At 43.1% G+C, this 22,256-nt stretch overlaps 6 protein-coding genes across 6 annotated transcripts; 3 read left to right on the top strand and 3 right to left on the bottom strand.

Annotated features, from left to right (window-relative positions):
- Positions 1 to 247: 247 nt before the first annotated feature.
- Positions 248 to 1,204, bottom strand: MELLADRAFT_84674 (uncharacterized protein; the record flags this gene model as incomplete). The annotated part of the gene is made up of 2 exons (XM_007408023.1): positions 248 to 954; positions 1,018 to 1,204. The coding sequence occupies 2 exons, from the start codon at positions 1,202 to 1,204 to the stop codon at positions 248 to 250; spliced, it is 894 nt and encodes a 297-aa protein (XP_007408085.1).
- A 1,987-nt stretch (positions 1,205 to 3,191) lies between these two features.
- MELLADRAFT_84673 (uncharacterized protein) lies at positions 3,192 to 4,107 on the top strand (the record flags this gene model as incomplete). Its single annotated transcript, XM_007408186.1, has 2 exons — positions 3,192 to 3,946; positions 4,008 to 4,107. The coding sequence occupies 2 exons, from the start codon at positions 3,192 to 3,194 to the stop codon at positions 4,105 to 4,107; spliced, it is 855 nt and encodes a 284-aa protein (XP_007408248.1).
- A 2,587-nt stretch (positions 4,108 to 6,694) lies between these two features.
- Positions 6,695 to 8,703, top strand: MELLADRAFT_104892 (uncharacterized protein; the record flags this gene model as incomplete). The annotated part of the gene is made up of 6 exons (XM_007408187.1): positions 6,695 to 6,712; positions 7,213 to 7,312; positions 7,357 to 7,390; positions 7,481 to 7,729; positions 8,162 to 8,459; positions 8,521 to 8,703. The coding sequence occupies 6 exons, from the start codon at positions 6,695 to 6,697 to the stop codon at positions 8,701 to 8,703; spliced, it is 882 nt and encodes a 293-aa protein (XP_007408249.1).
- Positions 8,704 to 9,403: 700 nt separating this feature from the next.
- Positions 9,404 to 10,872, bottom strand: MELLADRAFT_104891 (uncharacterized protein; the record flags this gene model as incomplete). Its single annotated transcript, XM_007408022.1, has 5 exons — positions 9,404 to 9,475; positions 9,540 to 9,650; positions 9,720 to 9,809; positions 10,214 to 10,615; positions 10,696 to 10,872. The coding sequence occupies 5 exons, from the start codon at positions 10,870 to 10,872 to the stop codon at positions 9,404 to 9,406; spliced, it is 852 nt and encodes a 283-aa protein (XP_007408084.1).
- An 853-nt stretch (positions 10,873 to 11,725) lies between these two features.
- MELLADRAFT_84672 (uncharacterized protein) lies at positions 11,726 to 12,881 on the top strand (the record flags this gene model as incomplete). The annotated part of the gene is made up of 2 exons (XM_007408188.1): positions 11,726 to 11,876; positions 11,935 to 12,881. 2 exons carry the CDS (start codon positions 11,726 to 11,728, stop codon positions 12,879 to 12,881), a joined length of 1,098 nt encoding a protein of 365 aa, XP_007408250.1.
- Positions 12,882 to 14,099: 1,218 nt separating this feature from the next.
- Positions 14,100 to 15,920, bottom strand: MELLADRAFT_84671 (uncharacterized protein; the record flags this gene model as incomplete). The annotated part of the gene is made up of 3 exons (XM_007408021.1): positions 14,100 to 15,208; positions 15,278 to 15,707; positions 15,837 to 15,920. 3 exons carry the CDS (start codon positions 15,918 to 15,920, stop codon positions 14,100 to 14,102), a joined length of 1,623 nt encoding a protein of 540 aa, XP_007408083.1.
- Positions 15,921 to 22,256: the final 6,336 nt, after the last annotated feature.

Genomic DNA, 22,256 nt, shown 5'->3' with positions numbered 1-22,256 from the left:
GAGTTCTTCAAAAAAAGCAAGTACACCCCCTGGGTCCATAGACACATTTGAAGGCTTATCAGACCTACGACTGGACATCCTCAAGAAATACATGTATCACAAAACAATTCTTTAGCTCCAAAAAATATGAAAGGGTTGCTCTTGAGACCATAATGAAAGAGTATGTAGCATGAGCATTTCAGGGTAAACATGAGTGCGTATCCTATTCAAGCGATTCAATATATTTCATAAGGACTCTAGATGAGACTTAATATGCATGAGCATATTCATCCCACCATGCCCGGATGAACCAGAAGAAATGTACCGAGGATACCACCAAGAGTGCCCCAAACTTCCAATCAAAGTGGAAAGGTTTCTCATGACAGATATTCGTTGCCGGGGCGGCAGGATCTAAAATAAGGAAGTCGCACATCAACGGTTCTGCCTCTTGCGAGCTTTGAGAATTGATCAACGCATGGAGCTGGTTGGCCACACCTGGGTTTGGAGCCGAGATACTTTCCAATTGGGTATGATGAGGACCAGCAAAGGCAGTTGACATGTCCCCGATTAAGTTTTTCGATCTAGAATTTCCGGGCACATTGCTGGAATTTCGATTTGTTTCTCGAGTAAAGGAAGAGGCTTTCGGAGAGGAATGATGAGGTTCTTGAAGGGTAAACTTTTCCGGATTGATGCTCATTCCAGAGAATTTATCCTGTACAGGATTGCATGCAGAGGTGCTCCGAACACTGTTTCGTCGAAAACTTGGCTCGCCGCTGACGCCCTGGTTGGTAGATACTGCTCCCTCATGTGTGCCTTCTCTTTGTCGAATTCGTGGAGTCTTTCCTGTGCGAAGAGAGGGTGAAGGAGATCGCTCGGTTGAAGAAGTACGAGTTTGAGTGACATTGGATGAACCGGGCAAATCGGTTGTTGTCGAACATTTCTTCCTCTTGAATTCGATTTGACTCAGATCGGTCACTACAAGCAATCGGAATCATCAGTCTTGATGAGGATACGAAGTAAATTTTTACAAGAACTTACATTTATAGACCGGGCACCCAGGGGCACAAAACGCATGTTGCCTGGTGGTGAGAGTATGGTTGCGAACACCGGTCAGGTTCAAACCATTGCAATCTTGGCAAGGTTTGCCTTTGCTACTGGGATCATAACACGTAGGAAGATGGGGACACTCGTAAGCTACATTGGTTCCCCCTTTACGAGTCGACATGAGTCTGGTAAGAATTGATGTTGATACGGTTTGAGACTGATAGGCCAGTAATTCAAGTGAGGATTGAAGTGTCGTTGGATTGATCGAACTTCGAGGTTGAGGATGACCAGTTATCTGGGTTGAGATGGTGGTTGTACGAGTTAAAGCGACATCACCCAACTTTTGTTGCTTGAAAAAACCTAAAAGGGACTTGAGCTTTTGGGTTTTATGCGGGCTATAGACAACAACCCCCTTTGTTGTTGATCAACGTAATTTGGTTGGACTATAGTTCTGTATGATTCTATCAATACATAATCCCAATCTTGAATACATTATCCTTCCTGCAGATATATTGTATATCAACAGAGAAGGCGGGATTTGAGAGTGGCAGGAGATTAGTGCTTGGGCATGGCCACAACCTTTACAAACGATCAACTGATATGACTGGTAATGTTGCACAAAGTTAAAATCCTCCCTTCTAGCTTCTGAGTTCTGCGTCGCGATGATCTTAGGGTCCAAAGCAGACAAGGGAAGTTTTTTAGAGTGAGACAAATTACAGATATCCAGATGAAAGTCTCAAGGTAGCTAAGAATCTCTGATGAAAAAGAGGTATCGCAATCACAATCAAGGGATTGGGTTAGAAAGTATAAGTTGTCCAAAAAAATTGGCGATAAAGAAGCATCAGGAAGTATCAAGGTGATTTTGAGACCACACGTCCGCCACATTTATACATACGCCCATGTCCGTCGCATGAGTCCACTGAGGTCCACTGTCCCATCCCACATCCGATACGATTCAAGTACTCGGTGAGATCTGTGGACATGATACATATGTATGTGTTTACGTATTCATCATTTCACATACAGCGATGAATTAGTAGGACTTGGCGTGTAACGGCGCTGTGAGGCGCGTTACGATGATTTAGAAGTTGAAGCGTCACGTCACGACCGCGTGGAGCTTTACGCACTCAGTGAGCAGTACATGTGTCACTGTTCACAGCCCACACGCGTGTTGAGCTTTGAAGTGGCGACAGTCAAGCTGAAGTGGGATTGGACGGACCTTCATATTCCACATGCGAGTAGGTAAGTAGGAAGAGTTTTGCCCATTTATGTCTTTCCCCAAGGATCCTAAAAAGCCTAGCTATGATTCTCGACGATAGGTCTCAAATCTATCTTATTTGACCCAGCTTGACATTTGAACTTCAAATGGTGAGTTCGAACTTCAAAGCCTATCATATTCAACTCCGCTTACCTTTCGAACTTCAGATGGTGAGTTCGAACTTCAAAGCTTATGATATTTCAAGAAATTAGAATGGTGGAATGCTAGCTCGGAGGCACTTCTGTCCGCGAAAGAAGAAGATGGTCCGAAATACCACCACGGTGCTTGCTAAACCTCGTGCGAGGGTTCGAGGTTCACTTGACCCTCCCATCACACAGTCAAAGGGACCTTCCGGTCTACCCTGCGACTGCCATAATCCCGATTGTTTGGAGAACTTTCCTCACCTTTTCGTCTGTACCTAACTTGTCTTACCTTGGATGCCATCAGACTCAATTGGCAAGAACTTGTAGATCTCTTAATGATTCCGCAATTACCTGGATATATCTCATCTTCATTCTTCCGAAGTTTCTTATATTCTAATGTGAAGTTTTGCAAACATGTCTTATGTATTTTCATAAGTCCTTCTCCTCAATACGAGTGGGTAGGAGGAGGTACAGCGGGAGGGACGGCAAGTAATTTATGTCTCTTTCCCTATAACGTGTTCAATGCACAACCCTTCTTATGTAGTCACCCATTAGACCCTTTAGTGTAGATCTCAGCCAGATATATGGGTAGTAAATTCGAAGTAGACAGCTGAAAAAAAAAGAACAGTTAGGATGATCAACCCACCAAATGATCAAATGATGTCCAAAGTTCCAAAAACTTGGGTCGAATGACCTTCAGACGGGCATATAAGACGAGCCATTGGCCGTATTTTTCCTTCTTTCCAAAATATCTTACCATCCTCATCATGTCTTACGGATCCTACGTCCACTCCAGTGTCTTCTTACCCGAATATATCCTTGAAAGTGTTATTGATGGGCATAGTAATACTCCCAGGATTGATCCCGAAAGCTTCTTAAGTAAAGCTACGCCTAAAAAACTCTTAGAAGTCATCCTTGCATTTTTCCCTCATTTTAAATTCACTCAAAACGCTCAAGAAGATCACGAGCTTCTACGTATGATCTTTGTCGAAATGGTCGCCCCGCGCCTTAGAAACCTACAACTCCCTTCTCCAACCAACATCAAGTACATCAAGGCTCCACTCATCAGAGAAACCTTTGGGCCTCGCCAAGATCCCAGATGCGTGGACTCGGCAGCTGACCTCGACCTCGACCACGAGAGGAAACGTCTGTTCGATATTTATTGTCTTCCTCACCTCAAGAACAGCCAATATCGTCAGGCAGTCGAAGGTTTAGACAAATTTATCAAAACTTACAAGTTCTTAACTCAACATGAGCTCGATTCAGTCCACTTTGCTCAAGAAGAAGCTCAAGAGAGCCTTGACGATCATCTTAGCTATCTTACCGAAATTCATAAGAAGGTCGAGAGGCTCCACCTTCAATTGCGCGACGGTACATTTGGCGTTCCCTCCTACTCAAACCAAGACAAAGTGTTCTACGATCGCCTCCAGATCGATCTCACTACCTTGCGAAATCGTCAGATCTTATTTACAACGAGCTTACAAGATCTCGGATTGATTTCAGCTTTGGCCGAACATCATAAGTAAGTTATACATTGATAATAAAATTCCATACATATGCTGATTCTGACTACCATCTTTTAGGGACTTGCTCGCCCAAAATCAACTCAGCGATTCTTCAAGCAATTCTGAAGCGCAAGACACCGAAAAAGACCATCATTCAACCACCCCTCGAGATACTTGACATGACTCGAATCAATCAAAGTAAGTCTGCTGACTACATATCAAGCCAATCTGACCGTGATATTCATTTCAACCACACTGACTCCCTCCTTTCTATGAAATCTTTGTACGCACATCATAGATTCGGCCACCCATGTCTTACACATGCTGAACAGCTCTCGATTGTTTCCTAAATCTTCTCGTTTCTGCTGCAGGCGTTAATGAATGCGTAGTATCATGTAGTTCTTATTCCTTTATGATGCTTGAGCACCCAGCAAAACAGTTGTTTATGGGGGTTTCCTTTGTGAGGATGTGATGAGCGTGCTCATTCTCATTAAAATGTTCTTTTGTCTTGTTTCTAATCATTTTCTCATTTGCTCATTTGAATGGATCAACAATTTGCTCACAGCTGAGCTATGCATGTATTCATCACTTCGCATAGAGTGCTGGATGTGTAGGACTTGGTGTGTGAGGCGTGTGACAATGACTGAGAGCATCACGCCACGAGCGTGTTGAGCGTTAATACGCACCTTTACGCACTCAGTGAGCTTGTGTATAATTGACATTTGGACATGTCCGTTCACGCATCCGCGTGGAGCTTTGAGCTGGGAGCTCTGGAAGTCAACATCCGTAGTATGACTGTCGATAATCAAGCTGAAGTGGAATTCGATGGACCTTCATATTTCCCTAGTCAAGTACGAAGAGTTTTCCTCATGTATGTGCTTCTGTAGAGTCATATAAGCATCCTAAAAGGATGGCTAAGTCCCAGATTCATCCTATTAGACTCAGATTGGCTTTCGAACTTCAAATGGCGAGTTCGAACTTCCAAGCTTATCACATTCAACTCAGCTTACCTTTCGAGCTTCAGATGGTGAGCTCGAACTTCAAAGCTTATCATATTTGACTCAGCTTGACTTTCGAACTTCAAATGACCTTCGAACTAAGAAGTCAGAGCTCACGGCTTGAAAAATCTCAACGTTCAAAGAGGAGGCGAAATCTATGGTTCAGTATTGCAGCTTGTATATTCGTGCCATCTAATGAAGGATGCCTTCCGACAAATAAAATCTCTCAAAGATACAAGAGCACAATTCTCAAGCAGAGGTAACAACAGTACTCTCATTGCTGTTTGTTTTCAGCCACAAAATCGGACCATATGTATGCCTCACTGGTCAGTAAGGACCCTACCTAGTGAGATCTGCTCAGATGATGGACCTGGTGAGATGCTCGTGACATGACTGCGTATGGCATCCAGCAGTATCAGACTCTGCATGTCAACTTCATGGGAGTTCTTGGAGCTTTTCATGCGATCGACTATCGAACCCTGAATAGTAATTACCCCCAATGATTTATGATCAGTGTCGGAAGTGTAAAACGATACCAGTGGGTACTCACGAGCCACGAATTGATGTTATCTTGATAGAGCTTTAAAAGAGGCCTTTTGTCATCCAAATACGTTGAGATCTCATGTGTGTGATTCAGAATTCCCGTGATTGATTGTAGAAGTTCGTTCGAGGCCCTACCGCCGGTGGACCCAAACACCTTAGTGATATGGCTGAATTTAGAGCTCTCTATCATTCTCCTTTCCAACATATGAAGTTGGTATCTTGCATCCTCATTGGCTTTGTTTGTGAGCTGGATGGTATCAAGTATAGTCGCAATTGACCTTGTAAGGAGCGTTAAGAAATCGCGATGACGGTCAAGGACCCTTTTTGCGGTGTGCATGTCCCGAGCAGCTTCCTCTCGATTGAACCATAAGACAAACTGTATAGCATGATTTCAGTGATTGGCAGTCTGCTGTATCATTGGTTGGTCACCTTACTCACCTCTCGCATGAAGATATCAAGCTCCATTTGACCTTTCCCATTGAGCTGGCGCATCATATTGGAGACCAAATCTATATTATCGGAAACTTTTACCAGTAGCTTCACGGCAGCTGAAGACTCCGAATAGTCCATGGAAGTCTTCAAGACACCCAATTGCTCTCTTAGAGAAAGTACGTCGATGGGTTTCGATGTAACATCATCACTGAGAGACTTCATTGATTGGATGAATGTGATCGGGGTGTGTTGAATCTTGCGAAGTTCTCCCAATGCACGACCTGACTTTATTTGATCTGTCGCCTCTTGTAGCTGGTCAACGTTTATAGCTGATGAGCTTCTAGGAAACCGCGAGATATCATATTTGCACGAGTGAGCAATATTCAATGATAACAAAAAGAAGTGTGGGACAATTTACCCCTGAAATAAATACCAAGCCAGGATTAGCACTATAGAAGATAGTGCTATATACCGTATCTGAAAACTGTGACGCTGATTACGCTCGGCGTTGTGGTCCGGTAGAGAAGTCGATTCGGGCGCGTTCAGGTTTTCATCATTCAGTTTTGCATCGGGGGATATTTCCATGCTGGACGCCAGCCAGTTGGGGTTCAGATTCGGTGAAGATGTATCATAACTAGATGTCATAGCCATGGCAGTTCAATTTACGATGAGGAGGGTTATTGTGAAGAAATAGATGGATCTTTCTATGTAGGAGTTCTATGCACTTTGAATCTGCAGAAGCTAGGGGGAGCCCTCTAATAAATACGGTGGGTTAGGCTACATCATCAGGCTATGTCTTTGCTCAAGGAGGTCCGCCATTATACGCAGTCTTCAAGCAATAGCCACTGAGCCTCATACTCGTGGCTATTGTGTCATGAGCCGTTTGCACGAATCAAACATGATGAGCGGATGTCACATCTCGAAGAGGATCAACCAGCAGCAACTCCAGAAATGTCTGAGCCTTAACTGAAACTCAGCTGCGTAGGTTTGTTGAGGACGCGAAATTCACATTCTATTTACTTCTCACTCAGACACACTCGTTTAGACGTCAACTTGAACTGCTTCAGCGCGTATCTTGTCTACTTGATTACGTCAAGGTACGAACGTAAACCTGAGTTCCCGAAAATTCTCAAACTTTCATGATAGACCCCTTTGATCTTGAATGCATCGCTCCAACGTATACCCCCTTTGATGTAGAGAAATTTTGACCGACAAAGGACACGCGGAATAATACTCGACTATTCGAGGCAGGAAGACTCAGAATTGTGGTCTGTTGTTCAGCGTTGTAATCTCAACTTTTCGACTCGTAGCTCAGATCAAGCCTTCAAACCACAAAATATCTTACACGTGCATGTTTTGTGAGGCCAGGACTCCGTGCTGATATTGAGCTGATCGAGACTCAGAATCGTGGTCTGTTGTTCAGCGTTGTAATCTCAACTTTTCGATTTGTCAAGCCTTCAAACCCTTTGGACACAAAATATCTTACGCGTGCGTGTTTTGTGAGGCCAGGACTCCGTGCTGATATTGAGCTGATCGACATATTGCTCACATACTCCAAATTTCCCTCTACGCCTTCAGGTCAATGAATCCATTAGCCATGTCAAGACACCTTCTTGGATGGGTTGCATTGGCTTTGTTAGTGGTAACGATTCCAGCTATCCCCAAAACTCTTCACCAGTACCTCATCGGGAGTTTCAGTATTCGCGTTCCGACAGCCTCGTACTGGTACTGTACCTATATTGGTGGGCCTTATTTCTGTGGACCCAAAGGCCATAGTCATTCAAGAAAGGTGGCTTCACTATCAAATACTGTCACATCGACTGCACGGTCCGCTGGTGATATCTTCGAGTCGATTCTTGACCTTGGAAATCCTAATCATGTCCGCCTTTACCAAGATGAAATACTAGAGCTCGCTCAGGCCATCGCTGCATCAGACATACTAGAGAAGAAAGACTACCTTGCCGAATGTATTCAAAACCTTGGTGAGACGACCAGAGATGTGAGGGACAAGGTGAATCTGTTGAATAGTGCAAGTATCTCATTTTTGCGAAAGGTCTTTCAGAAGGTGAGAGCATCTGTTCTTCTTGAAGAATTGATACGATTCGACGGCAGACCAGCCAAGAACTGATATCCAATTTGTGAAACCCAAGCTCGAAGTGATCCGACTAGTACTGACTTCCATCGCCGATGGGGAAGATAAGTACTCAACTACATCAGCATATGACAGGTTTGGTGATCTGGTCCAAACAATATCGGAAGGTTTTCTGGCCTGCAAGCTCAGATAGATGATGCCATCCCCCTGGCCAAGAGAGGCTCGGATTTCGCTGCGAGTGTCGGTGCTCAATTTGCAGAGGAAAACATGCAGCTACAAAAGTTCAAGGCTGGCATTCCAATTTGGAAACGTTTAATGAACTTCGGAAGTTGGGATAGTCAATCGCTTAATAGGAATATCGCGATGACCTCGGCAAGCGCATCGACATTAAGGTCTATTGCGACGAAGCTCGAAGACCTCCGTGCAACTCTTGTAACCTTTGAGGGCAATGCGAAACATTTTCGAGTAAGTGTATCTATATATTGACTAAAGGCTAGATAAATTGCTAATGATATTAAATTTTCAGGCTGAAATTATTGGCAATCATGTGGCGTGTCGTGAGCTAGCAATCGAAGACGAGTTTTGCGCAATGAGCCAGGTCATTGCTCGCTTCAACCAGCTTTCCGAGGCAGCTGCTATCAAGTCTAAAACTCCTCTCCTGATCTTGCCTACCCCAACCCTTGAAGGTGTACACCGATTTACTACTTAGTTCAGAAAATCCGTAACTTATAGCTCTCGGAATACACATCAAATTCCAGTTCAGAATCACAGCTCATTTAACTTCCTCTTATACCTGTTGTCTAAATTGTCATCTCTTTGTATGAGATCTTTCATTCTTCATTTTCAAATGTTTTTCAATAAGCCATGTTTATACAGGCCCCCATTCTTCTGTTCTCAAGGTGAACGGACTCTAAGCTAGGGCAGTGGCCACATGTTGAGATGAAAAGTGTCAGAGATCCCTCACTCTATACTTGTCCTATCACGTAGCATGGACCCGCTGTGCTACGGTGCGTGCTACGGGAAGCATAGGTGTGCCAGCGTCAATGTCAATGATTCAGTTAGCAAATCAAATTTGATAGACTCGAACATCCCACTCCCATGTTTTCTTCATCTACAACAGTAAGCAGGTGACAGTAAGATAAAAGTGGATCACTTTGAAATCTTATTCAACAAAATAATCAACACCGGACTGGCCTATCATGACCACATTATTGCATAGCATATGAAAAACGCTAGCCTGTGCCCCACATCATTCACCCATCATTTGACTCTCTAAGCGCATAGACCCACGTACAATCAATCAACTCTATACAAACATAGACCAACACACACAATCAATACCAAGTCCGGCGACATAAGCATATGAAACTCATGGGTACAGTCCTGATCTGTTCTCATTGTAAGACTCGTCAAGCATTAATCTTTAAATCGTATCGGCGACGACTCTCTGGATCAAGTAACACTGTAGCAGCCGCCGTTATCTGAAATAAAGGGAATATTATGAGATTCAAGATATGATGCATGTAAGGTTGTATTCTAGCTTACCTGTTGTGCTACGCCAGTATGTCCACCCTTATCTGGATGAAAATACAACATGCAAGACTTCCAGTGACTCTTGATCTTGGCAGGCATAGCCATCGGGGTCAGAGCAAGCCACTGGTTAAAGGAGTCAAGATTTTAATTAGCTCTTTTTTGGCGGATAATCATATCCGCGTCCAAACTCACTTCGTACAGAGTTGGTTCCCTTCGTTTCTGGGCTCGATGTCTGCAAAACGTGGTGTCACACTTTTCTTTGTTACTGGTTTGCCTATAAAGCTGTGCCATCCAAAGATAATTTTGATAGATGATTGATATAGAAACGGCTTTCAGCATTCCATATTCGCTTTAAAATCTCTTCTCCCTGATGCAGTTGGCCAACATGCAAATACACCTCGGCAAGAAGTAGATGGATTTTGACGATCCTTTCTTTCAATTTTGAATCATATGGTTTGTTTTCTTTTGTGATGCGACTTATCTCCCCCTCCAAAAGCAAGATGGCATCTTGTGATTGCTCTCGAGACAGAAAATCTTGAGCATACATATATACTAGATCCAAAATATCATTGATGGTGAATTCGTCTTGACAGCTTTCTGGTGTAAACTTCTGGTGAAAGTGAAAAGCATTGTTCTTGTCAGTCATCTGTTTCAGTGAGATTTTTTCATAGCAGGTATTGACGCACGTATTTATCAGTAGTAGAAGAATTTTGTAACCTATCCTCAATCTCGAAGTACAAATGGGATAGTTCCAGATACTTTGGATGTGTCGCAGGTATGGCTCGACTTGATTCTGGGTTCCAGGCTTGTTGAAGGATATCGGAGGCCGCTTGCGGATGATTTAACTTCAAGTAACACCGGGTTAGATTGAAACAAGACAGAATCCACCCTGAATGAGGACCTCTGTTGGTCAGACCGTTTTTGCTTTCACATTTTATCATGTTGGCGGAGTACAAATCCAGGAGTTGCAGATATAATGCTACAGCGTCTGCGTATCTTCCTGTTGAGTCGGCTAATCCAGCGTTATTCATGAGGTGATCGATAAATTGTTGATCATCCAACCTTGAATCAGGTGGTGTTCGATGAGACTTGTTAATAGAAGTGTTGAAGAGATAGGAGACTTAGTCATCTCAAGGAAGTCCAGATTTCAATTATATGATGAACCCACCATAGTCCCCACTTTGCGGCATTTGATTGAGTGAAAATCCTGCGCTGACACATCGCTTGATTTGACTTCTAGTACGCCCCCATATGATCTCTTGTGGCGGGATGAAGCGACTGCCTCTTTTGATTCAATTTGTAGTACATGATTGCAGGATGTCTCCCTACCGGAAGAAACACTCATTTCGAAGAAATTGGGCGTGATATAGATTGTTGACAATCAAAACAGTGAAGCGTCAGTGTATGCGAGGTTGATGGCTGGCTAATCTTGCGATGGATGGGGATAGTTCGAACTTTGTGAACCAAGTGCGTTCGATTGAGTTCAGCCCAGGCCACCTTTATGGAGGTATTGAGTCCATCGGCTCAACAACTCAGACTCGGTTCAGATTTGAATTTGAACTTCCGGGTTTGAAGGCTTGATCTGAGCCACGAGTCGAAAAGTTGAGATTACAACACTGAACAACAGACCACGATTCTGAGTCTTCCTGCCTCGAATAGTCGAGTATTATTTGAGTCCATCAGCTCAACAACGAGTCAGAAACCGTTCAGATATGTGAACGTTCATCCTTGATTCTTGAGTCCAACACTCCACTGCGCAGCTCAGGTCAGGTACTTAGGTCAGCAGGAACTTCGGAAAAAGATTACTCAAAGAATCAGTCTCATCTCCCAACTTGCGCTATTGTACGTACTGTCTTTCGGCTGAGATGAGTTCGCACAAAGGCGCCTATGTTGGATGTGCTTGCGTATTCCACGTTTGGCATTTGAAGTGCAAGACATTTCATCATCAGCTATCCAGGCTCAGTCCGGGGAATGGGACTCATGAACGTAGTGCATCTGTGATGTCAGTTGTCAGTATAAATATCTATGAACTCGATGGTTAAATGAATCACTCTCAACTCACGGCTTGCACTCGATTCATTCTGATATCTATTTTCTCTCTTCATTGAAGCAGTGGTTGACAAAAACAAATCTTCACAAGCTATAAGCCTTTGACCTCATACAAAGCCCACAATTTTTTTCGATACAAGACATCACCCATGATGCCAAATCTTGAGGTCTGCCAGTCAAGCGAGGGTGTACCACTCAGCTTCGGTCGTAGCGCTGGACTACGAGCTAGAAAAGCTATCACTGAACTTTCACGACATGCCCCTGCAATGCATATTTGGTTATTGATATTCCTTGCAATGAGTTCGTGCATGTTTAAACTCGTTCTATATCTTGAAGGCTGATTCAACCTCTCATATAGCTACATGCGGACGAATACACCTTCTTGATCGACGTTTGAAAAAAGCCGAAGGTGACCTCCAGTACATGCGAGTACATCTGAACTGCCAAACTTGCACCGGCGACTCGGCTTCCGTGGCGGAACTTCGAATCCCTAACCTCGATGTTCGAGGAGCAGTGGCAGTAGCAACAGGTCACGTTCGTGTGTACACAGAAATAGATGACATTGAAACCAGCATGAACATTGTTGGTAAAGAAATACAAACAATCACGCAGGAAAATGAATTACGAACCGAGGACAACAATCAGCTGGGTAGAATTACAGAGGATTGCTCTTCGTCGGGCAATCTGGACATGGAAACGAGCTACATGGCACGTGAGGCATTCAAGCAATGCATCAAGGATCGGGATGGGCAAAGAGACTTTGCTTTTCTAAAAACTGGAGGATATGTGATTCAATCCTTGACTTCACCCTCCTTTGTTCCCTCTACAACTTGGAGACGGCGTCTCTCTTGGTGGATAGCATTACGTGGATCCAACTTACAGGCGAGTTTACCAGAAATTGCACTGAAAGGTGATGGTTCAGCCGGAAACTGTTGGCCTTTGGAAGGACCAGTCGGACAGCTAGGGATAGGCCTCAGTCGAACCATTGACATCACGTCCTTGTCAATTGAACACATTGGAGCGCAATTAGCGCAAAATGACATCACCGCGGCACCTAGAGATTTCGAACTTTGGGGACTCGATGACAATCACAATCAATCAGCGGACGGGACTCTTTTGTTCAGAGGAGTATACAGAATCTCTAGCCCCAGCTCACCCTTACAGACTTTTGAAATACCAAGAACACATCCTTTGGTTTACAGTAAAGTACTTTTCAAAATCACCTCAAACTATGGGCACTCTGGATTTACGTGCATTTATCGGGTGAGGATACACGGGAGGCCAATTGTTGGAAAGGATATATAAGTCTTCCTTGTACAAACTTGATTAATTTTCATTCATGTCTTCTTTCTCTCGTACTCGTTTTGGAATCTTGATGTCGGCTGTGACTTCTAGAACACATAAATTTTTCTATGATAATTAGAGTTTAGTACAAAAGAACCTGTTTTTCATACTTGAAGAACTTGAAAGTACTCATTCAGAATCTGAGTCCTCATAACGTGACGGTGAAGTCATGGCGATTTTCAATAGGTATCGTTAACAAAAATCAATCATGAGAGGTTCTTCCCACTCAGCAATTTCAAGTGAGTAAAATAGCCAAAGAAAATGATAAAATTGGATGACTTCAAGATATACTTGAGGCTATTTTGTTTCGGGAGATCTTCAGCCACCGGTGTCGTAATATCTTTTACACTTGAAGGTTCACGTTTCACTTGTTCTGTTTCTGCCTATCACAGTCTCTCAATAGGGTCATACATGTATTCTATCATTTTTACATGCTGAGAAAATCATTCTGCAATCGTAAATCTAAGCATCTCAAGATTTTCTCTTCATTGTCATTCAGATATGGATCTCAGAGGGAATTTTGAAGACTGTGTGTCGGAGGAGATAAACACACTTAATGTGGGCTCTAAATGAGCCTTCATGAGTTATGGTAGTCACTTCGAACCACCTTCTAACGCCCATCCTTGAAACGATTGGATTTAGCGCTGTAGAATTGCGGTCAAACGCAGCATATTGCCCGGTGCGGGCGGTGATACAGGCGTGAGTCAAAGCTATTCTTGATCCTCTTCAACTGACTTGGGTTTCAATCTACAATTAACCGAGGTATCGAAGTGATCTTTCAAATCGAAATTTCGAATATCGAAAGATTTAGATTTGAACTCGAAGCTTGAAGCTCAAAGCTCCTTGAACTTGAACTTGAAGTTTGAATCCTCAAAGAAGGGCTAACTGTACAGACACTTTGAAATTCAACATCAAACTTTTATATCTTACATCCATCTTCAAAATCCAGGAACTTGATTTCGAGACGGAACAAAGATAGAAATATACGGGCCACCAAGTTTTTTTGTCAAAGCAAGTAAATAGATTTGTCAAAGCAAGTAAATAGAAAGAAAAATACAATTTGTAATGTTGTAAGCAACCTTTTTCGTCAAAGCAAGTAAATAGAAAGAAAAACAGAATTTATTTTTTTCTAAGCACGATTTTTTGTCAAAGCAAGTAAATAGAAAAAACAACATTAATTTATAATTTTTGTAAAGGCTTGACAGCCTCATTCACTGTTTCCTTATATCCTTTCCACTTATCTTGTATTGCTCTACGCATAGCGATGAAATTATTAAAGTTATGACCGGCTGGGATCAAAGCAGCAATTTCCAACATTTTGCTTGCCATGAATCTCTCCATATCTTTTGCTGCCTTCTTCATCTGCTCCGCCACCACGTTACCATCAAAATTGTTGGGCTCGACTACACCCCAGTCTACAGAGCTATCATCTGAATGAATATCATTGCCCCGATCTGTCTGAGCGTTTTCGGACCGCTGGTTTCCACCACGTGAAAATTTGGGTGCAAGAGAAAACTGGCGGTCTGATTCATTTCCAGCAGCTCCTACTACCTTGTTCAATCTCGTATGATCATCTCCCGCTTGTCCTTGTTTTCCAGTGGGTATCTCATCATCATGTGGATATTGGACTTGTTCGTCGGTTCGTCCCTCGCTTTCCAATGGTGAAGAAAGTCGAAATAAAGGAACTTTTGAAGTGTCTTCCAAAACCGGGGGTGGAGAACTTTCAAGAATCGCAGGGCTTTGACGGGTGTGCGGAGGCTGAAAAGAAGAATTTTTAATCGAGGCTAAGTTTGAGGGTGTAGGAGTCACATGGTGAAAGGCTGCCAGGTTCGAAAGACGGGGTGCAGCGACTGGTGAAATAGCACGTCCGATCAAAAGCGAGGGTAGGGATGGAGCAGGAGCCGAGGAGGAGAGTTGAGAGGGCCGAGGATAGGAAGTTCGAGGAGCAGAATGAGCAGTAGGGGATGAAGGGTCGTCGTCCTCCAAACTTGGGGGCTTTCGAATCTTGACTCTGATTTTTCGTTTGGGTCGATCCTCTTCTTCTTCAGATCTAGCGGAATCCGGGGTAGGTCTCTTGTTCGATGGGTCCGGGATCTCCTCAACAGGCATCGTAATGAAGCCCAAGGGGCGGAAGGGTGGTGCCTCAGAGCTTCGTCGCCATCCCATCACACGTTGAAGATATCGGTCGGCCCTTATATCATCCTGTATGATCCTTGACCCTGATTTCCTAGCCAAAGGTATCTCCACACCGAAATTTTGCAGTGGACTGGGATCGAGAGGATCGACATCTATGAAGAGACACTTGTCAGTTCGAACACGCATCTCCAAGCAGATGCGATGGAGCAAGCATCACCTACCTTGTGTCCTTGTTGACCAATCATCAACCCTAGCTTCGTCTTCCGAACCCAACAGGGAGATTTCGTCGGGGAGGTCAGTGCTCGATGCTTTAGTCTTGGTGTCGAATTTCGAGTCAGGGAAGAGGCTTCCGTTTCGCAGCCACTTGAAGTGCACAGTTTCCACTCCATTGACGTCACAAGGTATCTTCGAAACCCTGCACCACTCGCACTTGACGGATTTCGTGCCACTAGTCACACAGATACGACCAGTGTTGGCGCATCTTGAACAAGGATTGGCAAACTTGTATACCTTCGAGTACTTGTGTTTCCCGATCAAAGCCTCGTCCGGCTCGGTCTCGCAACGAACCGATCGAGGGAATTTAAATCTGATGTCTATAATAGTACCTGGTATGTGAGATTCCTCATCGGGAGTAAGGACTTGCGAATGTTTCTAAGTGAAAAGTGAGAGAAATTGTCGGACAAGGGGTTTAGAAACACAAAAAGTGTGATGAATTCCGAAGTTCGAAGTTCAAACGAGGAATTTGGAAAGGAAAGATATGTGAGGACTGTTTGAACGAACCGGTCGAGGGGATCCAGATTTTTCTATGAGAGTACCCGGGACGTGGGATTCCTCGTCTGGAGTAAGGCCTTTTGAATGTTCCATTTAAGATGATGAACTGAGACAGATGTTCGGACAACGGATTTAGAAAGGAAAAAACGGTGATAAAGTTAGGAGTTCGAAGTTCGAACAAGGAATTCAGAAAGGAGAAAGATGTGAGGACTGTTTGATGTGTATGTGGAATTTTGAAAGGAAGATAGGGAGAGGGGATTATGAAGTTTGGATTGAGCAATTGGTGAGGTGAACAAAGTCCGGGACTCGGCTGGTTTATTCGTCAGGCAAAGGGGTCGAGACTCGAAAGCTTCAACACACAAGGGTTTCGAACCTTGCTGATATCCAAATCTTAAAATCAGGTATTTATTCTACGATTTTCCAAAGTCGACTTTGCGCATCCTCCCTGAGTAATCCAAAATATACAATACTAAGCTTTCAAATGACTCATTACGTATTCATGCTCAGCGTTCTACAAGGTATTTTGATGTTTACGTCAAGCTACACATGTGTTAGCACGCGTGATTGGTGCAAGATCAAAAGGATGTCTTCTTCTTCAAGTGTTTGAGCAAAGAAGAAGAATCTTTTCTATGTGCATTGTTTTTTGACTTGTGTATTGTATTCATGTAGATTGATAAATCGAAGGAACTCTTGATTTTTTCTGTTTTATGAGGATACATCCAAGTATATGATTCGGATTTTGAGTTTACGTTGTCCTTAACATGATAATCGAAGAGGTCCCAATCCATGCAATACATGAGCATGATAAGCTTTCGCAATATTGAACGTGGCGATCGGGCCAGTCATGGAGACCGAGAAAAAATATCACTCCGTACACAAAACCTCATCACTTCGATAAATCAATATTGCTTCGAACACTGTAGTCAGCAGGCTACCCAGATGTACAGCCGATTTCAGAAAGCTTGCAAAATTTTGCCTGCTAAATTTGAGCAAGTTGGCGTGGAATTCTTTCCAAGCTTTGTGCAATCGACTGTAAGTGATGCATGATAAGCACGAGTAAAGCGTATACCTCATGATCAGTCAAACACCAACTTTGACGTGTATGACAGCTCGTAAGACGTTGAGCGTAAAAATCGGCGATCCCTTTTCTACTCAATATTTTTTTAGCTATATTCGAAGAGCTTCACTGATTGGAATTATTTCATCTTTGGATCATATGAGTGGGAAATCAAGTTCAGCCCTAATATGGCAGCATGGCATGATAAATATGTGAGCTTTTGAAAGCTCATTGTCCACACTTCAGCCTTGATTTTACAACTAGGAGCTTCGATATATAAAAAATTATGACATCTAATTCTGAAATTTTTACTCATATATACGAAAGAGACGTTCGAACCCAAAGGGGACATAAGATTGAAAGTGGAAAAAGCCTCAAATCGATATATACGTATACTTATGATGAAACATCATGTACATCATCCATGATAACATCCTCATCTATCAACAGCTCTCTAAAGATATTATCGATGTGTTCAAACGTTCTCTGCATCGCATTACACACATACAAACGTTTGGTCCCCATTGGTATATCTTCGCCGATTCCAGGCACTTTGCCTGGTGTTTTCCAGTCAGCAATTGTCATATTCAACATCATTTATTATAGGAATGAATGACCAACCATACAGCATGTCTCTCACATGCCTATGTAGAGCTTTGAGCTCTAAGACCGTCTTGAATCTATACGATTCGCTGTGAATCCTTGCACGCTTGGTAATGGTCAGATCTGGAGTATTAATAGTTGTTCGTTAGTAGAAGAAGTTGTTCGTTGGTAGAAATTCGATGAATAATTGTGAGATTGACCTTCAAAGCCATCCATCTTTTCACGAGGGCGCTTGAGTGTTCTCAGTGGTGAAGAAGAAGGATCATTTGACTCTCTCTCGATATGGGTCCCAGAGGATAGTGAACCGGGCACTGTGTTGGAAGTGCTACAATTGCTAGAAGTCGACGTATGATTTTCTAGTGGTTCTTCATTACTTTCGGAATCTGCTTGAGGGGTGCCATCATGATCGTTCACGGAAGGCTGCTTGTCCATTGAGATTGGCATGTCGCTTGCCATTGGAACAACGGGTCTTGATGTTCTGCTTGAATCTTTGATAAATAGAGGAGTAGACCCAAACGTGAGTCATCGAGACATATCTATTAATTTGAGATGTAGATGAACTTACAATCAGGTCGACGAAGTCTCTTGAAAAATTTGTCGCCAAACTTTCGAATCCTGTGAACAAGTCGTGGCATACGGTGTCGCTTCACATTACGCACACCCAAACGTTCAATCCCCATTGGTATATCTTTACCGATTCTAGGCACTTTTCCTGGTGTTTTTCAGTCAGCAATCGTCATATTCAATATCATCAATATTAATGAATGACTAACCATACAACATGTCCCTCACCAGACTATGGAGATCTTTGAGCTCCAAGACCTTTTTGAATCTATACGAATCGCTGTGAATCCTTCCTCCCTTGGTAATGATCAAATCTGGAGTATTGATAGTTGTTTGTTAGTAGAAATTTGATGAATAAGTGTGAGCCTTGCCTTCAAAGCTATTCGATTTGTCATGAGGGTGCTTGAGTGGTCTCAGTGGTGATAGAGAAGAACCATTTGACTTACTCTCCATATGGGTTCCCGAGGATAATGGAGCGAGAATCACTTCGTTACTTTCGGAATCTGCTTGAGAGGTGCCATCATGATTGTTCACGGAAGGCTGCTTGTCCATTGAGATTGGCATGTCGCTTGCCATTGGAACAACGGGTCTTGATGTTCTGCTTGAATCTTTGATAAATAAGAAGTAGACCCAATCGTGAGTGATCGAGACATATCTATTTGAGGTGTAGATGAACTTACAATCCGGTCGACGAAGTCTCTTGAACAATTTGTCGCCAAACTTTCGAATCTTGTGAACAAGTCTTGGCATACCGCGTAGCTTCCTCTAAACCGGTCTATGCTTCAGAAGTGAGGGTACTTAGAAAAAAGGAACAAAGTGAAATACCAGATGCAAGTAGGGATATATTTTATCAAGATAGTCTTGAAGAGATGGACTGGAGATCGAAGTGTCTTGAAGGTCAGGATTATATATATATATCTGTTGTATGACTATGAAGATCGTATGGAGTGGAAAAGGAAGTGTCTTATAGGTCGGGGTTATATAGATATCTGTTTTACAAATATGAAGATCGTAATGTTGATCGGATCACTTCCTCAGTCGAAAGCGTTTGCTTCAAACCCAGGACGTGTAATGTTGATCGGATCACTTCCTCAGTCGAAAGCGTGTGATTCAAACCCAGGATGTGAGTGTCTAGGAGGTGACTGTTGAGTGCTCAAAGGAAGTTGACCTGAACACAAACGTAATGATGAGCTTCCATCCAAACTTATCGGGAGTCCTGTGTTCTGTGACTGAGTGCTGAGCCTGGTGTGCTGAGCGGGGTTTAGTTGTCAATGGGACTTACTCTGAGGTGTTAGCAGGCCGGATTCAGCACGTGGCTTGAATGAATGGCATACTACGCGTGTTTTGGTCAATGACGCGTTCTCGGGTACGTTATCAATGGCAATACTAACATGCGGCGTTAAGCAGAGAGTATCTTACGAATATCTTTGGGGACAAAGGGCTCAAGGTGAGTCTTCTTTTGCTACCTTTGCAAAACAAAGAGATTCGAAAAACAGATGGGTGAAACGGTTATAAATTGCTATGATCTCAACTTAGGAGCCGGCACTCACCCATTCACGATATTCGATCTCACCTATCAAAACAAATTATCTACTCACCTCAAATATATACCGGTTATCTTTGACATCACTCGTCCACATTCTCACCTAGTCATCGCTTCGAAGAATACTTCTCTAATAGTCGAATTCATCCTTAATCTAGCTATCTCATCTTCATCTTACTAGCCATGATCATTTCTGGAAACATATCAATCACAGGGAATATTACTTCACCTTCAAGACCTATACGTAGACGCTCAGCTCCTATCCGAGCATGTAGAATGGCTGTACCTTCTCATAACCATCCAAACCGCCGAGCAGTCCGTCCGTCCACGCCCCACGAAGACCCTCTGTTCTGGAAGAAAATCTTTAGCGTACCGACGGAATTGATTGAAATCCTCTCACCCAACGTTAAACTTCAAGCTCGATCAGTGACGAAGGGTGCCCTTCGAGAACTAATCCACCACTTCGTACCGAGTCACCGCGTACCCCGCAATATTCTCAAAGCCAAGTTGATCCGTGTATTCAGAACACAAGTGCTACGTAAATATGGCCCATTTCATGGTCTTTGAGAGAATCAGAAGATCTTCAATGTCAGTAATCCAGACCAGCTTGTAAAAACGAAATGTCGACAAAACTAACCAAATACCTCATGTTTACACTTCCCTGGGCTTCATCGGTTTAGAAAGTAGGTCGATTTTCCGAGTTCATGCGTAAAGGTTCGAAACGGTCATTTGTCCGATGTGCAGATCGATTCGAAGCGGTCTAGCCTATGCTTTCTATGATGTTTCGACACCTTCTCAACTATCCTTCACGAAGTTTTGACAGTCATACCTATTCTTTTATTCCTTATGTATGTCAAGATATGAAATGGTTTATTTATTGATGGGCTTCCGGAGATACTATGATGTAAAACTTTCAAATTGGATGTATGTATCTATGCCTGTTATTCCCTGTGTATTTCTGGGTGACGCTACCCATAGGTGGTACAACCCGTCAGTGCCATACGCCGTACGTACAGAGAGTTACTCGCCGAGAAGACAATGGCACCGGTAATACGTGTTTTTCCAGGTTTAAGGGTAAGATTGAACTGATGTTTGATGAAATTGTCACACTACGTACCTTTGTGAGATTTTGGCAGCTGAGCTCTATGAACATTGGAAATTGGTTGTGACAACTTTTCAACTTGATCTCATGCCATAGGTGCATGAAGAGTCATACTTGAGAATTCGAACTTTGAACGTCAACATCAAGTTCAACGAGCTTCGAGCTTCGAGCTTCGAGCGCAGTCTTAAAAAGAACAAGGTACTATTGATGATATCCGAGTAAGATAGAAATCATATACCATTCCATTGGATGATGTATGTTTTGAGTCAAGTTACCCGTCATTCTCTCTGCCACTGTTGAAGAAGAAAATGTTCGTCATCTTGTCATATAAGCAACTCAACATACACAATATTATTGAAATACCTGTTCGAAAAGAAACCTGTGCATATAGCACTACGCGTCACGTACGTACAATACGACAATACCACGTCACTGCGTTACACTGCCGTGCCCTAAGGGCTACACAATGGCTTGACCCTCATGACCAATGGAAAACTTCGCGCGTAGCCACCCTTAGCCACCCTTGGAACTTTCAGCAGGGTCCTTAAGAAACTGAGCGACCGCTGCGCCTCAGTTGCCAGAGGCCCTGAGTTCATCAGCTTGTCAATGAACGCTTGTAAGAGAACCTTATTGCCGAAAAGCGTTATCAAAGGAAATAACAATGGGGGTTCCGAGTAGTATACGACTGAGCAGAAAGTAATGTATATATCCTCAAATCCATATATATGATTCCATACGTGGACATCAAAACAAAATAGACTGCATCCTATCGACTCTTCAAATAAATTGAAACCAACGTATAGTATATAATCGATACCAGGCACCCAAGTAAATAATTGTCTACCACTTCAAGATTCTTAGATGTACAGAGTTTGACCCCAAATACTTTCGGTTTGAACAACTCCTAATAGGCAGCCGAGATGAAGTCCAACCTCACCAGAATCTTGATACTCTGCACTATTCGCGTAATCATTTTACTAGATGCCGTGCTCATGAAGAGTTGCCAAATAATAATCCATGCACTTCAGTATTCACGCGCACAGGCACGGACGTTCTGGGAACAACAGCTGGCGCCACTACCAACTACCGCGAAACATCAGCTATGTGCGGCAACACAACATCATCTTTTGGAGTATCATGGCTTGAAAGCCATGGAAGGTTTCTGCGATACTCTATCCTTGATCGCCACTTCGACAACCCTCATCATCTTTTGTGCACTTTTGAGCCATTTTTGGTTGCTGCCGACTTTGAGAATGTTGTCATCAGAAGCTCGAGCTTTCAGGCAAGCCTTCAAGGATTAGCATGTTGATTGTCTTGCAGAAGTATCTTTGGAAGGTGAGACTATCCTTTACCTGCATATTTTGTAATTTCATCCTTACTGATTGCGCGTTCAAGTTCTCCCACCTCGGGTCATTAGATCGCATGTTACATCTTGCAACTATTCCTAAAGGATCACTCGCAGAATGGAAATCATGTATACTACGAAGCATAAAGAGCTGAAACAGTTTGTAGAAAAACCCTGACTGTTTCAACAAGCTTCTACGGTGGGAGGAGGAAAAT

The sequence above is a fragment of the Melampsora larici-populina genome, assembly GCF_000204055.1.
Source record: "Melampsora larici-populina 98AG31 unplaced genomic scaffold MELLAscaffold_11, whole genome shotgun sequence".
Taxonomy (NCBI): domain Eukaryota; kingdom Fungi; phylum Basidiomycota; class Pucciniomycetes; order Pucciniales; family Melampsoraceae; genus Melampsora; species Melampsora laricis-populina.
The sequence above is the reverse complement of the archived record's forward strand: the minus strand, read 5'-3'. Positions and strand labels throughout refer to the sequence as shown.